The sequence below is a fragment of the Nuphar pumila genome, chromosome 4, assembly GCF_984573655.1.
Source record: "Nuphar pumila chromosome 4, dmNupPumi1.hap1.1, whole genome shotgun sequence".
Lineage (NCBI taxonomy): Eukaryota > Viridiplantae > Streptophyta > Magnoliopsida > Nymphaeales > Nymphaeaceae > Nuphar > Nuphar pumila.
This window is the reverse complement of record NC_143252.1, coordinates 140250525-140274983: the sequence shown is the minus strand read 5'-3', so window position 1 is coordinate 140274983 and position 24459 is coordinate 140250525. Positions and strand designations below refer to the sequence as shown.

At 37.0% G+C, this 24459-nt stretch overlaps 1 protein-coding gene across 2 annotated transcripts in view; it reads left to right on the top strand.

The window, feature by feature from the left end:
• Window positions 1-16406, top strand: part of LOC149841327 (nicastrin-like) — a 41718-nt gene extending 25312 nt beyond the window's left edge. For both annotated transcript variants that reach the window (XM_090003765.1, XM_090003766.1), the window contains 3 exons: window positions 5618-5702; window positions 5809-6247; window positions 15840-16406. In XM_090003765.1, the coding sequence (XP_089859891.1) occupies window positions 5618-5702; window positions 5809-6247; window positions 15840-16101 (786 nt within the window). In that variant the 3' untranslated portion in view covers window positions 16102-16406. The remainder of the gene's footprint in view (window positions 1-5617; window positions 5703-5808; window positions 6248-15839) is intronic.
• The last annotated feature ends 8053 nt before the right edge of the window (window positions 16407-24459 follow it).

The following is a 24459-nucleotide window of genomic DNA, read 5'->3' as shown; positions in this document are numbered from 1 at the left end:
TCATTATATATATATATAGTAGGTGGTAGCTGCCTACTTCAATCTTTGCCTACCACTAGCCTACCAAGCTTCTGAAGGGTTTTTTCTTGTTTTTCTCAAATCTAATTGTATAGATGTGTTCATGCTTGATTTTATAGGAATGCACTCTTGGATCGTCCGATTCCGACACATGGTTAGGTTTTTATAAGGTTTGTAAATTGATGGTCTGCAATTTTCATAATTATTCAAGTTGGAAAATTCACATTTTTTCATCGAAAAAACACAATCCAAGTGTTGTTTTCTAGCAAATTGACCATGCCGAACACATCTGCTGGATTAGCTTTGCGAAAAACACCCCAAGAACCCCTATTTGCTCAAACTAGGCTCCTAACTTTGGTATATATATATATATATAATGTTGTTAAAAGCGCGCCTTGAGGTGCAAAAGGCACGCCTCGCCTTGAGGCGAGCCCCCCTGCCCCTCAAGGCGCAGGCGGTACCAGCCGAAGAAGAAGATCCCTTGTCCATAGAAAAAATCGCTCAAATAAGAGAGGAGAGTGGCTTCTTTCCTCGTCCAAAAAAAAATCGCTCAAACAAGAGACAAAAATACCATAATGAAAACAAACTAATGTCAATTGTAATATTGTGATATTTAATTTATAGGAACCAATATGGTCATAAGTAAATAATAGTTTAGCCACATCCAACATAATAACAACGAGCCAAATAAGTAAATGAGTGACACAACACACTCACAAAACCATGGATCAAAGGTGCACACAACCACCTCAAAAGGCCAAAATAAAGAGATGATGCATAAAAGGAGATACTGTGATGGACTAAACCAAAGCCAAAGGAAGGCAACAAGAAAACCTCGAAAATTACTTTCCAAAAGAAGGTTATAAAACAAGAGCTAATCAAATCAAATTCAACAAAGGAAGTTTGAAACCTTGAAAGAATTAAGGTGCAATCATATACAAAACAAGATAAAAGCATATCACTAAAATCCTCATGAGAGGCCACAAATAAGACATACACAAATCTCATAATAATATATAATAATTTTTCACAAGACAAATACACAAACCGCACAAGGGCCATTGAAGTCTAGAAGCACTCAAGGCCACTAAGGGCACAAACAAGGCCATTATTGCAAAAGATCACATAAACATTAATTTTAATGAAATAGAAGGTGGGCACACACAAAGCCACTAAGGGCATAAATACAAGCCAATAAGGCAAGAGAGCACACACAAAAAAAAAATATTAATTTTATTAATCTCAAAAAATGCACAAAATATGCATGAAGAAAGATATTATAATATCCAAAGAATACATGCATCGCTCCAAAGGGGTTTGGCATAGCGGGATGGGGCCTAGAGCGCTAGGCAGGCGGTTTAGGTTCAAATCCCATGGGCATCACCCGTTGTGCAAGTTGAAGCATGGCGACTCCCTGCGGGCAAGGGGTATGCCCACAAAGTTTAACGTTTCCAGGATAGTGACCGTAAGTATAGCGGGTAGAGCCAACACGGCTAGGTCTCTGATACTAGGGTGGTTTCTTCATGTAAGTATCAAAAAAAAAAAGAACACATGCATCACAATATGATCCTATAGATCTAGGGCATGTTAAGATATAAGCAAAAGTGTTTACTACACTCAATGCAAGAATATGTATTACAAATCCAACCATGATAATAGTATGATTTTCATAAGAAAACATGTCATGCATGACAAGAAAATGATTTAATATTAAAATCTCATGATATAACTAACTACTATAAAGTACTCGTGCATGAAAGTATTAATATGCATATTCAAAACTTTAAACAAAAACTCATAACATCATACATTATCAAATAAGGTCACTAAAGACCTCACACATAAAAGATAATTTAAGAGTATGGATACATACAAATTCTAAATACCAAGAAACACTTATGCTCAAGAAAACTAAATCACTCAAGTACATATTAAATAAAGTTAATTCAAAACATAAGAATCAAACTAGATCTCATAGAAACACACGCATGCATATGTCAAGAGAACATTTCACACAAACAAATACTGTAACAACAACAACTACGCCTTCATCCCAAAACAATTGGGGTCGGCGATATGAACCAAAAAAGAAAATCATTCTGGGTCTTCTACATGAATCCTTCTCCTCCAATCATTTTTATCCAATGCCATGTCCTCGGTGAGGTTCAAAGCAGTGTTTTAAAACTCGCCGAGTCAACTCGTTGACTCGGCTTGGCTCGGCTCTCCAGCGAGTCAACCCGGCAAGGCAAACTCGGTTTGCCAAAACTCAGGCTTGACTCGGCCTGACTCGGCTTGACTCGGCCTGACTCGGGCGAGTTCTGGGATGTTTGAAATTTGTTTTTTGAGTTTCAAATGGTAATGATATATATACATATATGCAATCTACTGTTTACTGTCTGTACAATCTAGTTGAAAAATCATAGGTGCAAGTTGATTTGTGAAGCCCTTGAGAAACTTGCTTACATGTTGACAAACTATTTGAAAAAAAAAATTGTGTTCTAATAGATTGTATGTACAATTGACTGTGTAAAAACATACATTGAAAAACTTACTCTATTGGCAAAACCAGGAGATTTTTGTATGCATTTGCTTTTGTCAAATACAAAATGGTCTATTTTCAGTTTCAGACCTTGTTTACCTCAAAATTGGGATTGATATGAAAAATCAGATAAACTGTTGAAATGGAGAACCAGGTCTTGAGTAAGGCTAAAAGAGTCTAGTACTTTCTGCAAGCTGATGAAATGGTTTGGGAGTCGGGACTTAAACTAGCAAAATTAATGAATTTTTGCTTGTCGTGACCAACTGTTCTACATCTAATAAACTTTTAATCTTTAAACTCCCAGATTTCTGTGGCACATGACAAATTGACTGTCAAAGTGCTTGTATAGATATCAAATTCAATTATTCAAGCAAACCTCTATAGCTCTTTGCAGTTGTTTTTATATTCTTACAGACATTTGGAGACTATGTTTACTCAAAAACATGGTTTCAGACAAATTATATATTGTTTTTCTTTTAAAAGCAAAAGTTAACAAAACCCGGTCCGAGTCACCGAGTTCACCCGCCGAGTCACGAGTCAATAAAGAACGAGTCGAGTTCCGAGTCACGGGTTTTAAAACCTTGGTTCAAAGCATTCATATCCTTTCCTATCATCTCCATCCAAGTCTTCTTAGGCCTACCCCGACCTCTTTTAACTAATATATTTTCCCATTTCTCCATCCTTCTAACTGGAGCATCATTAGGCCTTCGCCGAATATGTCCAAACCACTGTAAACGATTCTCTCTCATCTTATTTTCAATGGATGCAACGCCTACCTTCTTACGTATCTCCTCATTTCGAATCTTATCTTTTATTGTATTTCCACACATCCATCTAAGCATACGCATCTTAGCTACACTCATTTTTTTGAATATGATGTCTCTTGGCAGCCCAACATTCCATACCATATAATAAAGCGGGCCTAATTGTCGTCCTATAAAACTTTCCCTTCAACTGCAATGGCATTCTACGATCGCACAACACTCCAGTTGCACTTTTCCATTTCATCCACCCAACCTTTATCCTATGATTTACATCTCCATCAATTTCTCCATACTTTTGAATGATAGATCCCAAATATTTGAAACAGTCATCCACCTGTATTTCTTGCTCACCAAGCTTCACTACACTCCCATCACTATTTCGTTGCTTACTAAACCGACATTCCATATATTCTGTATTACTCTTACTCAACTTAAAACCTCTTGCTTCCAATGTCTGTATCCATAATTCTAACTTAGCATTAACCCCAGCTCTAGACTCATCAATTAAAACAATATCATCAGCAAACAACATACACCACGACACATTTTCTTGAATTGATCTCGTAAGCTCATCCATCACTATAGCAAATAGGAAAGGGCTTAATGCAGATCCTTGATGTAACCCAACCGTTATAGGAAAATTGGTTGTCACTGTTAAAATACTGTCTCTTTAACTGTAAACTGAAATACCCATCAGGGGTATTTCAGTCCTTTTACTCAATAAGTGTCAGCCACCCTAATGGGCTAACATTTTTACTTTTTCTTTTTTTATTTACTTTTTCCTTTTACACCTTTTTCTTTTTACACTTTTTTTCTTTTTGACTGTTGTGAAAGGGACAGCTCCATATAGCTGTTGGAGCTGCCCCAACAGTCACAAATGTGACCGTTGGGTGCAGCTCCAATAGTCATATTGAGCTGCACCCTGTGGTTTCTTTTTGCATTATAAATAGGCCTTAGTGGCCATTGTAAACTCATCCTTTTTTGTGAGTGCATATGCAATAACAATGCTTTTGTAAAGCCCCTCTTGGGAACTTATGAATTGAAGTTCATTTTGTTTCATGCTTTTGTGCATGTGTATCTTTGCCTTTGTGCACTTGTGAGTGTTCTCCTTTGTGCCTTTGTGCACTCTTTGTATTTCTTGTATTGTGGTGTTACACACAATCTCTTTTTGTAGAGATTTTCACATGGTATCAGAGCAAGGTTGTTTGGAGAAAGAAATTAGTGTGATTCTTCTCAATATCAAGTGCCTCGGAAAACATGCCTTCAACTTTTTGGTGATTGGAGTGGAGACTCTTCTTCATTCAATATTTTAGAAGATTAATCAGTTGCTTTTTGGAAAATGTGTATGCCTTTTCCTTTTCCCTGCAAAATAGGAGGGTAGTCTATGTATAGAAAATATTGGCTACATTCTAGAGTACCATACTCTCTAGTTGAAACTCATTGGTGCAAACTTTATTTAGTCAATTTGACCCGGCAGATGCATTCAACCAATTCATTACTAAGAAATGCATGTTGATTCAAGTGGTTTTGATATAAAAGCATGATTTTGTCAATCGTGAAATTTTGATGCATGTGGACCATTGAAATTTGAAACCCTTAAGTTACTTATATAATATGATCGGAGGATCTAAAACTTGCTTTTGACCGAACCAACCATATAGATCACATCCATAGGGCTTGATTCACAAAAAAAGGTCATGAAAATGTGAGGGAACTTGCTGTTCCTACTAGAGTGTACAGTACTGTTGAGCGTAGTCAATATATATATGGAGAGACAGAGAGACCCATTTATGGGTCAAAATTATGACAAATTAGATATCATGTGTGCAGAATCTGCAGATGTATGACAATATCATGTTCTTCAATAAGTAGGTGTGTCCAAGGCCAAGATGCATACCTGTGTTCTTTCAATTTTGCCAGTAAACTGTGTTACCTTTCCCTGTATAGACTAACCTTCTGCACACATCTGAAGGTTCTGTACTAAATCCATCAAAATTTCAAAAGTGTGATATTCATGGTGGGAGCACAGAAACTTTTTATGTATCAATGGACAATGAATATTTGGTATATTGGTCTTGCACCTCTTTCTAAGTCCCTCCTTTTTGGAGGATCAAATGGTTTGACTCTCTTTAACATATTGTTGATTAACTTAATTAGCAGTATTAACTAGTAGTGAGGTAGCTCTAATCTACACCATGTTTTTCATTTGCGGTCCTTTTTTCTGATTTAAGTCTTATCAGTGGTTTTGTGTTTTTTGTGCAACTAGATGTCATAACATCATTTTTCTTCATGGCAGAATTCTTCAATTGCTGGGGTTGTTCTAGAAGAATTTGACAGTGTCTTCTCCAACAACTTCTACTATAGTCACTTAGATGGTCCTTGTAAGCTCTTGTATATTCCGATACATGTTGGATTCACTATCTTTGAGGCCTTCGGCATCTATTTACTTTTGAGTGCTGAAAGTTAATTGTTTTGCCTATTGTGCAGCAAATATCAACACTTTGTCAATAGTTTCTGCCGCTGCTGTGGTTGCTCGTACGCTATATATCCTTGCTAGCAATGGATCAGTCTTTAGCAGCTCTGTGCTAAGTACCATAAATGTCAATACATCATTGGTTGAGGAATTAGTTGCTTGCCTTTTGACCTGTGAGCCAGGGCTTTCCTGTAGGCTAGTGAGAAATTTCATAGCTCCAACTGAAGTTTGCCCAAATCATTATGTTGGTGTTTTTCTCGGTTCTCCCTCTGCTGTGCCATCTTTGGAGAGTGTGGGTGATACTTCTCGATTTATTTGGAATTTTTTGGCTGATAGAACATCTAACCCCATAGCTAGTAGCAATTCATCATGCTCAAGGGATTGCACAGATCCAAATGAAGTGTGTGTGGCTGCAGAAACAGGGAAGGGTGTTTGTTTGGCATCCACCCCAAGGTATGCTGCTGTTGTACATGCATCTTATCATATGTACATGTCTACATATTGTTGAAATTCGATGATAAAATAAAATCTGATATGCGTGTCAGGCCTTCATTTCTGCTTTTTGGTTTTTGCTTTTTTTGGCATTCCTATCTGAGCAAGTTCCAGGGCTCTATCTGCTTCAACTCCATGGTAAATTGAAAAATGAAAAATCTCACATTTTTTTTCTCAAGAAATTTTAAATCTCAGTTTCTTTTTTTTTTATATAAAATTTCCATAGGTTTTTATGAGAAGTCCACTTGTTTTTAAATTCTCCCTATAAAATCTTTGTTGATCTTATGGCTTGATTGATATTTATGTGTATCCATCCATGCTTGTATTTGTGTGGTACATGAATCATGAATATGGTGTTGTGGTGCACAATTCCCAAAACAGGTGCATGATAGAATATGTATGATGCTCGTGTGCCCCTTAACTCTGTATTAGGCCACAAGCATTTTTCATTTGATTTGCCCCCTTTCAGGCATGTGTTACTCCATTGATGGCAGCACGTGTGTGTGTGTGATCTGATGAAGTTGGGGTCTTTTGGGATGTCATTTATGTTAAACTTGCACATTGTACAAATATGCACTATGTTCATTTATGTTACCTAGACACACTCATTGTGGTCCAAATGCATCCATGTTCAACACTGACCAAACACCGACACTCCTTAACGTAGCTTCAAAACAATTATTTTTGAATTTCTAATTGTCCAATGCTGCTGGACATGCTAGACACTGTGTGTCAAGTGTTATGTGTGGCATTCGAAACACTTCAAAAAGTAAAGAAGTGCTTGATACTTTATAAATGATTTTTTGTGTTCTTAAACATTGATTTCACTGAATAGTCCTTTCTTTTTTGGTAATTTACGTATAGATGCCTGACCTATAAGGAGATTAGGTTTAACCACTTCACCTTTCAAAAGTTTAATATAAGCACCTCATTTTTTCAGGAAATGCTCATATAATCACTTGGATTACTTTTTGTTAAAAGGGGACGTCAAATTTGATAGGAAATTACAAATGTACACTTCTCTGTTTTTATTTCCATCAAAATATTCCCTTGATCCGTGCTTTCTTTAGAATTAAAGTGGACGAGGAATGAAGAGGAAACATGAGGAAGAAGATGCAACCTAGTGTTAGATTTCACTAGGATCTGTCACACGTGAAAAAAGAGATGAAAGAGAAAGGAGGAGCTGCGGCTGTCACGATTTTCAATAATGAAATCGTGACCTAAAATGTGTATATGTATCCTTCGTTTACAATATGGGTCGGATCTGTTATATTATCCAGACCCGGAATACAAAATAACAAATACAAGTAAAGAATACACAGACAAATAGACTTTTTCACCTCCCCTCAAGTTGATCATGGTTTTGAACCATGAACAACTTGCCTTTAAGTGTCCAAAAATGATCCTTGGTCAAGCCTTTTGTAAATATGTCTGCAACTTGTCTTTCAACAACAACAACAATAACTACGCCTTCATCCCAAAATAATTGGGGTCGGCGATATGAACCAAATAAGAAAATCATTCTGGGTCTTCCACATGAATCCTTCTCCTCCAATCATTTCTATCCAAAGTCATGTCGTCGGTGAGGTTCAAAGCATTCATATCCTTTCCTATCATTTCCATCCAAGTCTTCTTAGGCCTACCCCGACCTCTTTTAACTAATATATTTTCCCATTTCTCCATCCTTCTAACTGAAGCATCATTAGGCCTTCGCCGAATATGTCCAAACCACCGCAAATGATTCTCTCTCATCTTATTTTCAATGGATGAAACGCCTACCTTCTTACGTATCTCCTCGTTTCAAATCTTATCTTTTATTGTATTTCCACACATCCATCGAAGCATACACATCTCAGGTACACTCATTTTTTGAATATGATGTCTTTTGGCAGCCCAACTTGTCTTTCAGTGTTAACAAATTCGGTCTCGATCTCCTTTTCTTCAACCTTTTGTCTCACAAAATGTTGATCTATCTCAATGTGCTTGACACGACTGTGATGAATCGGATTGAATGACATGTTGAGAGCACTTTGATTGTCGCACAACAAGATAGACTGAGATATCACTTCTCCCACTTCAGTTAGCAAATGCCGGACCCATGTGACTTCAGCAATAGCGGCATCCATGAATCTGTACTCAACCTCAGTACTTGATCTAGCAATGGCCTTTTGTTTTCTACTGCTCCAGGATACTAAGTTTCTTCCAATGAAGATGCAATATCCTGATGTAGACCTTCGTTCATCTGGATCCCCTGCCCAGCCTGCATCACAATATACAATAATCTTGCTCATGTCCTTGCCAGATGATTTTGGAGAGTATATCAATCCATCCCCAACTGTGCCTTTCAGATATCTGAGTATCCTTTTAACAACCTCCATATGCCCAGTACGCGGTTCATGCATGAATTAGGACACCTGATTGACTAAATAAACAATATCAAGTGGAGTGAATGTGAGATACTGTAACATCCTTATTAGGCTGTGGTACCTTATTAGGTTGCGGTACTTGATAGGATCCTCACACAAGTCTCCATCATGGACACTCAGTTTTTGGTGAAGAATACTTGGAGTCCCTAGAGGTTTACAATCCTTCATACCTGCTTTGGTTAGAACGTCCATCCTATACTTGTGTTGGGTGAGAGTCAACCCATCAGCTCGGCTATTAACTTCAACTTCAAGAAAATAACGCAAGGCTCCAAGGTATTTCATTTTGAATCTCTGACTCAGTAGTTTATTTACTTATTTGATATGATCCTCAGAGTTTTCTGTGATGACAATGTCATCAACATAAATTAGCAATAAGGTGATCACATTTCGCCCTCTAAGGATGAACAATGAGTGATCTAGCAGGGAGTGAGCAAAGCCATACTTCTGAATCTCAAACCAAGAGCGAGATGCTTGCTTTAGACCATAGATAGCCCTTTTTAGTCTGCATACATTTGTCTTACAATCTTCCTCATAATATCCAGGTGGTTGTTCCATGTAAACTTCCTCCTTCAAATCTCCATGCAAAAATGTATTCTTAACATCTGACTCAGTGTCCATCCATGTTCAACAGCTAAGGAAAGAATGATTTGAATCGTTCTCATTCTCACCACTGAACTGAAGGTCTCATCATAGTCTTGTCCTGCTTCTTGTGTGAAACCCTTTGCTACGAGTCTTGGCTTGTATCGTTCAATGGTCCCATCTGATTTATATTTTATTTTGTAGACCCATTTGTATCCTACCACATTTCTGTCAGGCGGTTTGGGAACAATTTTTCAGGTTCCACATTCATGCAAGGCTTGCATTTCATCATTCATGCTTAGAAGTGGCTGCCTGGTAATACATAATAGGTTCATCCTCCTTGTTGAGAGCAGTAAAAAAGAGTTGAAAATCCATGGAGAAATTGTTGTAGCTAACCCACCTATCAATAGGATGCCGTATGCGACTGGACCTCCTGACGTCAAGGGTGTGTGAGGAGGTAGGTGCAGCCTCTTGAGCCCGATTTAGGAGTCTTGAAGCAGCTGATCTCTGTCTGGTGTAGAAAATGCCCTTATACCTTCCCGATTTCAATGGTGGTGTTGCTTCACAGCTTTGTGATTCCGATGTACCAACGATCTTGGGAATCTCTTCTTCGTGTTGCACACAGTCTGAATGACATTCTTCATTCGAACTATCAAAGCGCTCTGAATTCAGCCAAGGGTAATAAACTTCAACTGAGGTAGAGGACATGTCACCTGTGTCAATTTTATGATCGAAGTTCAACTCGTCAAAAATAACATTTCTCGAGATTTTGATGCGTCTGTTAATGAAATCATAACATCTGTATCCTTTGTAGTCATTCACATATCCCATAAATCTACACTTCTGAGCCTTATCCTAAAACTTGTTTCTCAAGGACTAATCAATATACACATAACAAACACATCCAAAAACACGTAAGTCATGATAATCAGGATGAATTCCAAAAAAACAGTGATAAGGAGACTTGTTTTCTAAAATAACCATGGGCAGTCTATTTATCACATGTACAACAGAATGAAAAGCTTCTGTCCACAGATTGATGGGAAGATGACTGTCATGAAGCATACTCATCGCACTTTCAACAATATGCCTATGTTTGTGCTCAACAATCCCATTCTGTTATGGCGTGTGTGGGCATGACACTCTTCTTCCTATCCCATTATTTTGAAAAAAAAAAATGAAGTCACTGGATGTGAACTCCCCTCCTCCATCACATTGGAAAAATTGAATGAACTCGGAGAATTGATTTTTTACTAAGGCCGGAAAGTTCTGAAACAAAAGGAAAACTTCAGACTTATTTTTGATGAAGTATATCGAGGTGTATCGAGAGTAACTGTCAACAAAAATCAAATAGTACTTGCTTCCAGATCCAGAGATGACTGGAGCATGCCCCCGTACATCAGAACATATTATCTCAAAAGGCTTTGAAGCTCTCTTATTAATGGAACAAAAAGGTAATACGTGACTCTTGCATAAAAGACAACCGGAACACTTTTGACTTCTCTTTTCCACATTGAGACTTTCTTTTAGAATGAGATTATTAGAAACAAGTTTCTCAATAAAATGACTCCCACAATGTCCTAAACGATTGTGCCATAGAGAAGGCTTATTATATTCAGAAATACTAAGAACATTTTCAGAAAGACATAACTCTAATGGAGACTTCAAATCCGGGTGAGCAGGACATGCCGAATGACATGGGTATTCTTGAAAGATATACATATTGCCTTGTCTCTTTCCTTCAGCGAATGTTTCCCTCGTGCGAAGGTCCTTGACCAGCACAAAGAAGAGAGTAAATTCGATTGAATCATGATTATCATCAATAAGTTTAGAAACAAAGACAATATTTTTCTTGATATTGAGAGCATTAAGGACATTGGAGAGTTCAAGAGTAGAATGTGACAGGGATGATAGACTTTCCAATGTGAGTAACAGGGTGGGAAGATCCATCTCCAGTGACAATCTTACTTTTTCCAAAATAGGTTTGAAAAGTTTACCTGCATCACCGGTCACGTGAGTTGCTGCCCCAGAGTCAACGAACCAAGATCATTGTTCATTTTGCTTTAGATTCAATCCCAATAAGGCAGATATTAACAACTCTTTAATCTCTCCACTGTCTTTGATGCTGCTAGACTTCCTTTTGGATGTTGCCTGATGGGACTTTCCTTTATTTTCAGGATTATGCCAACAATTCGCCTTGATATGTCCCCTTTTGTTGCAAAAGAAGCATGTGGGAATGCATGTGGGAATAGGTCTTGATCCCTGAGTAACGGTGGGTGTAGGAAGTAATCCACGTCCTTCGTGTCCATTTTGCCCTTGTCCTCCTCACCCTCGTCCTCGACCATAAGTCATTTCTGTGGCCCTCCTGGGTATTCGTATGAGTGTGATTATCCTCAGAAAAACCTTTCAGGATTATTTCATACTGAATTAATTTAGCCCGAAGCTCATCAAAGGCGAGAAGAACAGGCAAACACAGTAATGAAGTAACAATCATGTTATATTCTGATCCCAATCCACTCAAGGTTTGTTGCACCATATCATTGTTGCTCACAACCTATGTCACATGGGTGCAGGAGCGGGTGCGGGGATTCGGCACTTCCAAAAAACCCGGGTGCGGGGGTGCGACAGGGGCAAAAATGTAAAATATATATATATATATATATAGAAGGGGGTCGGGGGTTCCCCCGACGCGGGTCGGGGTTCAGTTTTTTTTGCTGGTGTATTTGTTTGAAGACTTGTTACCCACGTTTTGCTTGTTGTGTACTTTAGCTCAACGGGACAAAATTGATGAACCGAAAGGATTGACAATCTGATCGACCTAGCCTGTTGCGTTCTGCTGACTGTCATGATTCAATCATGTCTGAAACTCCCTGGTCTTCACGAAAAAAATATAAGCGAACGGTTTGACGTGGTTTGTTGGAGAGAGAGTCTTCACGAGGCCTACGGTGCCACTGCCACGCCACTGCCTAGGGTTCTTCAAATTTCATTTTGTATACAGTTGCACACAGATGACAACTAAAAGAAATTTATTGGATTTGACATGTGGAAAAGAGAGGTCTACACAAGGCTACGGCTAGAGCACCCATCTCGTCAGGAGAAAAGTGAATACTAATAGCCACCAAGGCTCTACCACCACCATTATCATTTATTATGGAGAGAGAAAATCCTTGACGAAAAAGGATCTGGTTGGTTGAAGCATAAAGACTTCAAAAGGCTCTTGAATTTTGGATTTAATTTTTGAGGAAGATGGATCATCATTTCCAAGTTTACAGTATGTTTTCCAACGCTGTGAATTAATTGTTTGGAGGCAGGAATAGCATGGGATGCCAACAAAGCTTGTCAGATATTGTGGACACAAGTGCCCCTTTATAAAACAAGAGCAACAACAACAATAAGCAGTTGTCCAGAATTTTTTTTTTAAATTCTGCAGCCCATTTCGTAGGGCATTTTTTTTTTTTAAAAAATCAAACAAAAATGGACCGAAATGACCCTGGGTGTGGTCAACGCACCCAAGATCGGGTTGACCGCACCCGCGTCGAGTCGCATCGACACGGGTGCGGTACCCTGGTGACATAGACAACATATCCTATAACCGCAAGTTGATCTGTGATGGTCTTCATCTTGTTTAGATATTCCATGATAGTCATGGAGTCTTTTCTTAGTAGCTGAAATTCTCTCTTGAGAAAAATCATTCTTGGTTGGGAAACTTGTGAATATGTCTGAACCAGTCTCTCCCAAAGTTGCATGACTGTGCAATTGTCAGGAATTGCAATAAGTACCTCGTGAGAGAGTGTAGAGGTAATGTACGCGACCACTGACTGATCTTTCTTTTTTCAGTTGAGATATTCTGCATTTTTGACATACACAATTGAGATTGCCCCTTTATCATCCTTCTCTTCTCGTGCAACGAATTCTAGTTTAGCTGAAGCGGTTCCATTCAGATGACCTAAGAGACCTTAACTCCTTATAAAAGGAATGATCTGTCTTTTCCAAATCAAGAAGTTTGAGGTAGCCAATTTTTCAAAAACAAGCCGATTGAGAAAACTCGAAGAGAGACCATAGTGGGAAGAATGAGAGGAGTCTATAGCTTAAAAGTTAACAAGGTATTCACGAGATGCACAGTCCAATGCTTGAGAAACTTGCTGGTCGTCCTTTTTTTTTACGGCTGTGATAGATACAGAGAAGTGAGCAGAATAGCTCACGCTGAACAAACTTTAATAAATCGCAGATGGAAACTATGTTGGTTCAAGAGCAAAGAGTTTCATGAATATGGAATTTGACAACAGGTGTATTTCATGCACAACGATTTGCAGGCACAACGATTTGTAGGCACAATGATTTGTAGACAACGATTTGTAGGCACAACGATTTGTAGACACATCGATTTGTAGGCATAACGATTTGTAGACCCAACGATTTGCGTGATTTAACAATCAAGAAATATGGTATTCTAGATCGGATACTGATGGATGATCATATCCGATTATTTCAGACACGGTTTGGCAGAAATAGGAATTGCAAGATCGAGAGTATTCACGATCAGATCTGAGTATTTCAAATTTGACAGAATGAGGAAGTGCGAGACAGAGAATATGCACAATAAAAAAATTTTGGGATCTGACACAAGGATTGAATATTTCAGATCTTACGCATGTACACAATTAGATCTGAATATTCAAGATAAACCGTGAGACGAGAATAGAAAGAAGAACTGGGAGAAAGAAGAAATGGAGCCTTTCAGGTCTAACGCATATTTACGTCAAATCAGAATACTCATGCACGAAAAATAGTAGAGTAAATGAAAGAAAGAAGAAGATCGAAGAAAAGTGTGGAAGAAAACCTCTTGATTGGATGCAAGTCGATCTCTCAGGTCAGACCTTCTGGAAGCAGCTTTGAAGCCCTAGATGGATCTCTGCTATGATACCATGTTAGATTTCACTAGGATCTGTCATACGTGAAAAGAGAGATGAAAGAGAAAGGAGGAGCTACGGCTGTCACGATTTCCAATAATGAAATTGTGACCTAAAACGTGTATATATATCCTTCGTTTACAGTATGGGTCGGGTCTGATATATTATCTAGATCCGAAATACAAAATAACAAATACAAGTAAAGAATACACAGACAAATAGACTTTTTCACCTAGGCCTACCAATAGATCCGAGTCTCTAGATTCAGAAGGTGAAGATGGCCAGCACCTCATGGAGGACGATGACCTCCAGCTTCTCTGGGAATACACTCTTTTGTTCTGTCTCTACATTTCTCTTTATTTGTTGAATGGTGAGTGGCAGACTCCTTTTGCTGCTATGTTCCTTTGGAGCAACTATGTTCGATTTCTAGGGCATTCTTTTTCGCATTTTGGTTTCGGTAGAAGTTTGAAAATATGGATCTTCTTGACCTAATCTGAGTCTATATCCCTTTTTTTGGCTTTACCCCTTGGTTAAAGCATTCCAACTCTTCCTGATTGAGTAGAATTGCTGGTTTTTCGATGGCTGCTGCACACTCTAATTGGGGGAAGGTTACGGGAGTTTTACTGTCAGATTTCATAGAGAAGAGAGGGTGAGATTGTAGAATGAGGGAAGACGGTGGGAGATATAAAGAGAGAGAACAGAGTAAAGTTTGTAGAACGTTTTTCCATTTGGCAGTAATTTAAAGGAAGAAAAGGTCAAAACTGTAATTTAAGTACTTAACTGGCAAGGTTGAAGACTTTACTAAAGTTCCGTTGCATGGAAACCAACACAGGCAGCTATCTGAGCATTTTCTGGAAGGTGGTTACACATAATTTTCTCATACATTAGGCGCCATATGTAAATTATTTTTAAATAGTAATTTTTCATCTAAACTTTAAGGTTCTTACAATTTACTTATCCATTTTTTTATTATAGTCTCTCTCTCTCTCTCATGCATCATGTCATGACAAGGGGTTCCCTCATTCCTCGATGAGGATTGGCAGTCTTATCTCTCTTTTATTATCTAGCCTCTTTTCCTCCCTTGACACACTTTTTCCCTCTCCTATTTCTCCTCTTTGACTATAAAAGGAGGGTTCATAATCTTTTATATATATATATATATATATATCATGTCTGTGTATCTAATTTTTCATAGCTTGATGTGTTGGGGCACTTTGTACTCATCCAACAGAAGTGCTCGTATCAGTATCCAGGTATCATTGGTGTTTATGTTTCTGTATTTTGGCCATGTTCTCAAGGACTGTATGATTTGCTTGTTACAGTACTTAATAGCGTAGCGGTCATGTAATTGTTTGTATTAGAAATGGTAGGGTAATATAAGCTGGCTCTTTGCAAAAGCTGCAATTTTTATGAAAAGTCGTCATACCATTCAATCTAAATGTGATGCCTGTTGCTCTGACACGTCTATTGATAAATGATACGTTGACACCTATAGCGGGATGCTATTCACAGTTATCATCAAATATATGGTGGTTTGATTTTATCCTACGTTAATTAAGACACTTTCTAGTATTGCTTATTTCTTATTGTTCAAACTTGTATTCTTGTGGCGGTTTTGATGTTTTATGATAATTTCAGATATGTTCCAGCCTACTCAACTCGTTTGAAATATGAATCTGGGTGGTCCATGGTTTCTGCAAGCGGAGAGGATCTGCTTGGAGAAGTAGATCCAGTTTGGACAGAGAGTTACTGGAATACCATAGGCCTCCGTGTTTACAAGGCACAGAGCCACACATATGATCAATTGATTCTTTTTATAGGGGTTGCATTGACTATCACTTCATATATAGTAATATTTGCAGCCAAAGCAGCCTTAGTAAAATCCCTCAAACGTGACTAGAGAATCTTGTATTAGTATGGTTCTTGGAATCAGGCTTTTCCATTTTGAATGAAGAGATCATAACACTATATCTACTGGGACACGAACAAGCCTCACTCGGGGAACTGCACAATTTGCAGCATCTTTATGCAGGGATTTCTGGTCTCAGTTTCTGTCTTTTGCTGTTCCTCATCAATGTGGCAGAGTAGCCAAGTTTCACGTACTGTTGTAAACATCCTGAGACATGTGGAGGAAATTGGGCCTGTGACAAAAAATTGGAGAATACTGTATATTTCAGTGTCAAGAAAGGGCTTGATTTCACAGGTGCTAATTAATTTTCTTACCAAAAGAGAATTTGTTGATGTATATTTTGATTTGAATGCTCTGATACACCACCGGTTTGCTGGTTTCAAATCCATCGTTGAATCATAGTCTAAGTTGAAGAAGACAACATTGCGGTCAAATTCTTGTAAGAAATTCAAAATGTTCATCGCATTTTTATGAGCAGAATGTAATCAAAACATGAATGGATCTTATTTTAATCTAATAACAACGAAGGAATACAAGAGGGCTATAAGCCCATAACGCACACCACCTAGGGCAATACAAATGCACTAAGCCAAAGAGCAAGAAAACAACATAAAAATGTATATTTTATTGATGAAAAATGCCCACAAAGGCATACATAATAATGGATTGAGGACCCATTTAAACACACGTGATAGAGGAAAAAGGGAGAATACACTAGCCGTTAGACACGCCTAACTGTTAACTGCTAGTTCAACGGCCATAAACCAAAAAAATAAAAGAAATAAAAAAAGCAAAACATATAGAAAATACATTTTAAAATTAATATATATATATATATATATATATATATATATATATATATATATATATATATAACACTACCTCGAACTTATGGTGAGATCACCAAAAGGTTGCTAAGAAGAAAAAAAAACATGGTAAAGGTAGGATTTTGATGAAAAAAATCCATGATTTGATATGCTGGAAGATAAGGTAACTCAACAGTTTTTTTCAAGTGCTCCTTTCAAATGTAGTGAAAATCCATCTCAATATGTGTGGTTGGTTTGTGAAATGTATGATTGTTGGTGATATATGTGATGCCATCGATGATTTTGAAACATCAACTCTCATATCTCTAGGTACTGCTACTTCACAGTAATAATAATCTTGTACTTAGCTTTCATAGATGATAATAATACTTGTTGCTAATGATTGAGTGTGTTATTGAGATTTTCTTCTCAATTTGAATCCATATAAGCAATAAGATTTAAAGAGGAAAAAGATGATAAGAAAAGCCCTTTGAAGATGATATTATTTATATATCTGACTATTCTCAATACCACTCATATGAACTGACGTTGACACATGTTGAAATTGATTTTTAGTATGCATGACGTGCAATGTTTGGTCGAGTAATGAACAAGTAGGTTAAGGAATCAATAAGTTGTCTCTATGATGTTGGGTCATATAGGGGGTTTCATCTTCAACTCTTATCTTGGCATTAACTACTTCTAGTGTGTATGCACTTTTATCATTTATAATTCTTGAATGAGCAATAATATCAGTTTCAAACTTTATTTGAGACAAAATATATTCTCGTGACAAGTGCACAACTTCAATACCTAAAAAAATATCTAAAATAATCAAAATCAAGTGTATCAAAAATTTTTTTAGGCATAGATTTAATTTGTCCAATGTTTTTCTTATCACTTCTAGTGATGATTATATCATCTACGCTATTAAAATCTATAGATCTTATAAAAAGAGTATTGTCAGTATAACACCACTTAAAGCTAAGATTTAACATAGTTTCATTGAACCTATCATGCCATGCTTTTGAAGATTGTTTATGCCCATACAATGCCTTTTGAAGATGAAGAATCATACCCTTTTTGACATTAAGACCGGATAGATGATCAATGTACATATCTTCATTTAATTGGTATATAGGTTAGTTCCTAATGGAGGCTACCACCATGGAGATCTTAATACTGGTCATATGAGCAACAAGAGCAAAAGTTTCTTTATATTCTATATTGTATTCTTAAGAATGACTTTATATTTTTATAATGATCTGTCACTTTTTGTTTTAACTTTAAAAGCTCACCTACATCATATAGTCTTTTTCTTAGGTAAATGTTGAATTTTTTACATCTTGGTTTTATGGAGAGCTTTTAATTCCAAGTTCATAGCTTTCACCAAATTTTTTATGTCCTTGACTTCACTATAGGTTGAGAGTTGTGAATAGATATGAGACAAGCAGTATAACTGGGTGAAAACGACTCATATGAAACAAACCTATTTGGGGGTCTAGAGATGTACTCACATCTCTTAAGACTAGGTTATTCTATCTCATGAAATTGACTATATTTATCAAGAGCACATGAAGGATTCAAACTATTACGTCAAGAGTAATATTGAAGTTCACAAGTAGGCTCAATATCATTATTTGATTCATGAATTAGATCAATATGAATATCATTAGAAGCATCATCATCACCACTATCAATCTCACTAGAATTACAATAAACAATTTTCTCATCATTGTTTTGGGCTAATGAATCAAACAAAAAAGGCATACGCAAGATCTTCCTTAGTTTCCTTAGCATCAAATCCTTTTTCATTTACAAGAAATGTAACATTTCTAGATATGTAGAGTTTGTCATTTTTCAAATCATAACATCTATATCATTTTTTGTTATTTTCATAACCAATAAGTTCACACTCTATAGCTTTGAGAGAATTTATCATGTTTTTCAATGAGCACACAATACTTTAATTAACTTTTAATATTTTCAAATCTGGACTAATTTTGAGAAGTTTTTTTTATAATAGAATTATTTTTAAAAGTGGATGAAGGCATTCTATTTATTAAATATATCACGGTAATTGTGCATCGACCAAAAAAATCTTAGGAATATCCTTTGAAATAAATAAATTTCTAGTAGTTTCAATAATATGTTGGTATTTTCTTTCTGCAATTTTATTTTGTTGAGATGTTCTTGTAAGAAATATTTTATGTAAAATCCATAACTCTTGAAATCATTTTGAAAATCATTAGATATAAATTCTTCCCCTAAGGAGGAGCAAAAAAAAATTGATATTGGTTTTAAATTTATTTTTAACTAGATATAAAATTCTTTAAAACGTGTAAAAAAATTGGATTTGGATCTAAAAAAAGAAATCCAAGTATATGTATTATGACCATCTATAAGAGTAACATAATAAGGGTTTGACATAGTGGGATGGGGCCCAGACCGTTAGGCATTCGGTCTAGGTTTAAATCCCATGAGCATCATCCCTTGCACAAGCCAAAGCATGGCGAATCCCTGGGGCAAGGGGTAAGTCCAAAAAGTTTTATGCTGATAGGATATTGATCATAAGTATGGTAGGCAGAGTTTGCACGGCTAGGTCTTTGATCTTGGGGGTGGTTTCTTTTTGTAAATATCAAAAAAAGCAACTCCCTTAACATAACTAGAACCAATCCCCATACCTTTGAGTGTACCAATTCAAAAGGTTCTTTTGACACAAAAGCTTTAGTTGTAAAAAGAAGAATTGCCATTTTTTCAAGTATACAATCATTAAAAGCAAAGTTTTTCTCCATAAAATATTTTTCCAAAAAAAATGACAATTTTGATATACTTCGATGTCATAATCTTCTATGCCAAAGAACGATATTTGTTTCTTGAGCATAGTTACAAAAAGAGTAATTTGGTAGACAACAAATTTTTATATAATAAAGTTTTTCTCTTCTATGACCTTACCCAATCAATTTACCTAACTAGAGATCCTGCACTCGACAAGTCTTATAGATGAGAATGAGACCTCACAACCATAATATGATATTTGAGAAATCGAAAAAAGTAATTAAATTTGATTTTGGAATTACTTTAGCATTTAGGACAAAAAGTTTTTTGAATCTTTTTATAAATTCTTTAAGTTTCTAATACTTTTGGCATTTAAAGAAGTACTATCAATAGTGGAAACACTTGAAAAATATGAATTGGTGTAACAATTAGATAGAAGGGACTCATTCGATATCATATGAAATGAGACTCCCAAGTTTAAGATCCAAGAAGAAGTACGAGGAGGAAAAGAGGATAACATTGTGAATCTAGAAGTGAATGTAGTGATCCTTAGGTATTGTTGAAGTCCCTGATTGACAAGTCCTTAAGGCTGCCCAATTTCTTTCTTGTCTCCTTAAAGTTTAAGATTGAGCTCACCTTTCACTTGAGCTTGAAATACCCTGTTTTTATGCGTCCCAATTCATTACAATAGTGGCAAATGATCTTTCCCCCTCCTTCATTATATTGTTTTTCAAAATATGAAAGTCTATATGTCTTCACATTATTGTCGAGTCTTAAAACCGCAAGAATCTCCTCACTTGTTTTACTCATGCCAAGTCTTATCATTTCTTACCAGAGTTCGACAAGTGCCTCACTAACTAGGGGCACCATAGTCCTATGAAGAAGAGATAACTTAACTTACTCAAACTCAAGCCTTTTCATTTAGGTTCGATTAGAACCAATTCATCCTCTAGAGGGGACAAGAAGCCATAGTACACTCTCATACTTTTATCTTCTTGCCTCATAATGTGAACTTTGTCTTTGAGATAATATTGATGAATCATATTCCTCGAAATGAACATGCTTTTGAGGAAGAGTCACACATCACAAGCTTTCTTGAATTTGATGATGTTAGTGGCAATCTTAAACTTTATGCTATTCATAAACTATGATAAGAATTGAGCATTAATTGCCTTCTAATCCTTCATTTTATTTTGATATTGTTGCAATATTTTTTCTTTTTTATCTTCATTGAGAGCCTTCACTTGATCTCCTTCTTTTCGAGTGAGCTTTAGTTGTGATTACATGGTAGAAGGGGTGGACGTCGGACCGGCCTGACCCAACCTAAGCTTGTTTAGAGCTCGACCCATCGGTTTTTAAGTGTGGCCTGGCACAAAGATGACCCAACCTATTTATTAATGGGCTAGGTTTTGACCTGGTTCTTAACAGGCTTGGGTTTGAAGAGCAGCCCATGACCCAACCCATTCGCCTAATGGGTCAATGTTTAGTGGGTTGGTCCACCCCTCTCCAAACCCATTTGTATGTTATTTTCAAATAGTTAGTAAATTAATTCCTATAATACCAGAAGCAATGAATTAAATGAAAGATTAATACACCCATCTAATTATCTTTCTATTTTTCATATAATCAATATAACTAATTAAGTAAATAGTAATAGTTACCAAGTTACTATGCAACCAGCTACTAAAAAATTAATTAAGTAACTCAAGCCCATTGGGTCGGCCCAGTAGCTTGTAGGTCGGCCCGAGGCCGGCCCATGTATATAACGGATCAAGTTTCAGCTTGGTAACTAATGGGTTAGGACCTAAAACCTTGATCGAAACTAGGCTCATTGGCCACCCCTACATGGTATTCTCGTTCATGTGCCTCAATAATTTATTTTCTTTGATATGGTTCTCCGTGATGGTTGCCCACATTAGATAGTTGGAGTCATTGAGTTTGAAGGAAATCACGATGCTAAACTCTTTCTCGGCCATGATGGAAAATGATCACGAACAATGAAATATGAAGAGCTTCAATCTTCAACCACCAACAAGAGACAAACACTTCAAAAAAGATTACACAATAAGATCAAAGAAGGCAAAGAGCTCAATGCTCTAATACCATGTAATCTAATAGCAATGAAATAATATAAAAGGGTGATAAGCCAATAACAAACCCCACTAAGGGCAATAAAAATACCTAAAGGCAAAGAGCAAGAGAGCATCATAAAATATATTTTTTATTAATAAAAAATGCTCACAAAAGCATACATAATAATGAGTTGAGGACCCATTTAAATACAAACATGATAGAGGAAAAAGGGAGAACAAACTAGCCGTGAAAAATGCCTAAGGGCTAGTTCAACAAGCATAAAACAAAAAAAGTAGAGATAAAAAAGCAAAATATACATTTTAAAATATAATATATATGTGTGTGTGTATATGTGTGGAAAATAATTGGTACTAATGAAGGTAAGAAATTATCGTGCTGAAAATCACAGGTGCGAGCTGTATCAACTCAATCTAACCACATAGCTGTGTTGAACATGGTTTGTTTGCCAAGGATCAAGCCTTAGATTGTACTTTTTTTACATACAAATATGATTTTTTGAGTTATAAAATTTTGGTGCATTGTGGGATGTTGACTTTTGAATTCCTTTAAAAGCATGCTTGTTATAAACACGTGATTTGAAACAGTTTACAGCTAAACAAATCATCTGTAACATTTGAAAATTTTAATTGGGCAAGATGACCTTCCATTTTTTTTTTCTGATATTTACATGAAGAAACCGCTCGAGGATCAAAAGACCTAGCAGCATTGGCTCAGCGATCAATGTCCTGACAGCGTAAAACTTGGTGGCCTTACCCCCCTTGGCCCCGGAAGCAGATCAGGTCATGCTGAACATGAGCGTTTTTGCTCATACTGACATCGTGGCCATCCAATTTGCACTTTAAAAAGCTCAAAAGTCAACAAAATCACGTGGCATTCATCCAAAATGCAAACAGACGGCCACGATGTCAGCATGAGCAAAAACGCTCATGTTCAGCGTGACCAGATCCGCTTTCCTTGGCCCCAGAAAATCGCCATGCTTCTAACTTATACAAGGGATGACGCCCATGGGATTTGAAACCAGACAGCCAGCCAAACCCCTTTGGAAGGCGCAATTTGTTTTTTAAAGTATTCTATTGTAGAATCAAATGGTATAAATTATTTGTCATCAGCATCTGATTTTAATGTTTTTTTATTTCAATAGTTGTTCTCCAGTCCATTGTTTTAGAAGAGCCTCGCCGTATAGGCAGGCACATGCTACTTGCGTAAATAAAACATGCAAAAAAGTTGAAAAACATATTAGCGTCGTGATGTGCGAGAGAGAGAGAGAGATTAATTGCTGGCAGTAGTTAAGAGACACGTTGAAAGCGAGCATTAATTGGTGATCAATGAAGAAAGATAAAGGGCAACGTCAGAATCGTATGGGAAAGGTCGCGTTGTTTTAATATAAATGTATTTTAAAAAGGCAGATTCAGCTTGTTTCATATCGTTTTTTTTTTTTTTGGCAATTGGCAACAATACTGAGGGGGGATTGGGTTTGGAAAATGGTGATTGTTGAAATGTTCCGGATTAAAAAAGAAAAGTAATTATTGCGATAAATTCGTGATATTTATTTAAATAAAAATATTAGTTTGTGTTTTGTAAGCAAGCTGGGGTTAGTCAGATACCTACCAGTTTGTTGATACCAAAAAATTGTGTATTACTACTACAAGGCAATCAAAGGATGATTATTCCCATGCATTGCATTACAAGTCAATCACTGCCATCTTCAGTTCACGGTTGATAAATCTTATGCATAACCACCGCGGGGTCGCCCATGTAGCCAGTGTGGAGGTTGTGAAGGTGTTGAGCTAAAGACTCCGGATCAAATCCCGCTGGGGTATGGGTGTGTCTGTAACTTTCAGAGCTGGGTAACGTAACGTGGGGCTCCACCCGGGGTTTTTCATCGCTTCCTTGAGGGTTTCTCATCATAAGAAAAAAAAGATAAATCTGATGCAAAACGTGGACAGGAGCCATAGTCAGCAAGAAGACTCAAGAATTAATCTGAGATTAATTGTAGGTTTACTTGCAGCAATATATTGAGCTCTCAGGTTCATTCCCTGTTTTCTGAGGTGCCATTGGTAGTGAGTCAGTCAGTCAAAGACGACCATCCCTCATGATCTCTAAAAGGGCTTTTGTTTCATGCTCTTTTCTTATGAAAGAGGCCCTCTTTTATTGGAAATACTGTCTCTTTCCTATGAAGATTGAAACGACCCACGTACTGGATTGGGAGGTTCACGATGGCAGTGGGTGGGTACCGCTTTCAGGCAATTGGGTCATTCACTCGATGTAGTCGTCTTAGGACTTGGTCCAGGCTGCATCCAAAGTACTTTTGATAATATGCTAGGTTCAGTTTTCAGCTGGTCCCCAAAGGTGAGCTCATTGTGAATCTGCCAAAGTTTCCAAATAACCACTTGGGAAGGCCAAAACCGGCCAAAATAACAAATTGTCGGGTTTGGGTTTTGCCAGGTCATGAAAATGAAATCCCAAACTCGGATCTGTATAATTTCAGTTCACTTTTGCTAAAAATACATAAAAAACAGTGATCAGTTCAGGTACCCGGCACAAAAATCAAGTTGGGTCGGCTACCTGGCACAAATCATATCCCAAACCCAACCTGCATATGTCAGGTCGGGTTCATGTCCACCCGAATATTATTTGGGTTAGCATTTTTTATGCCCATACCCAGACATAC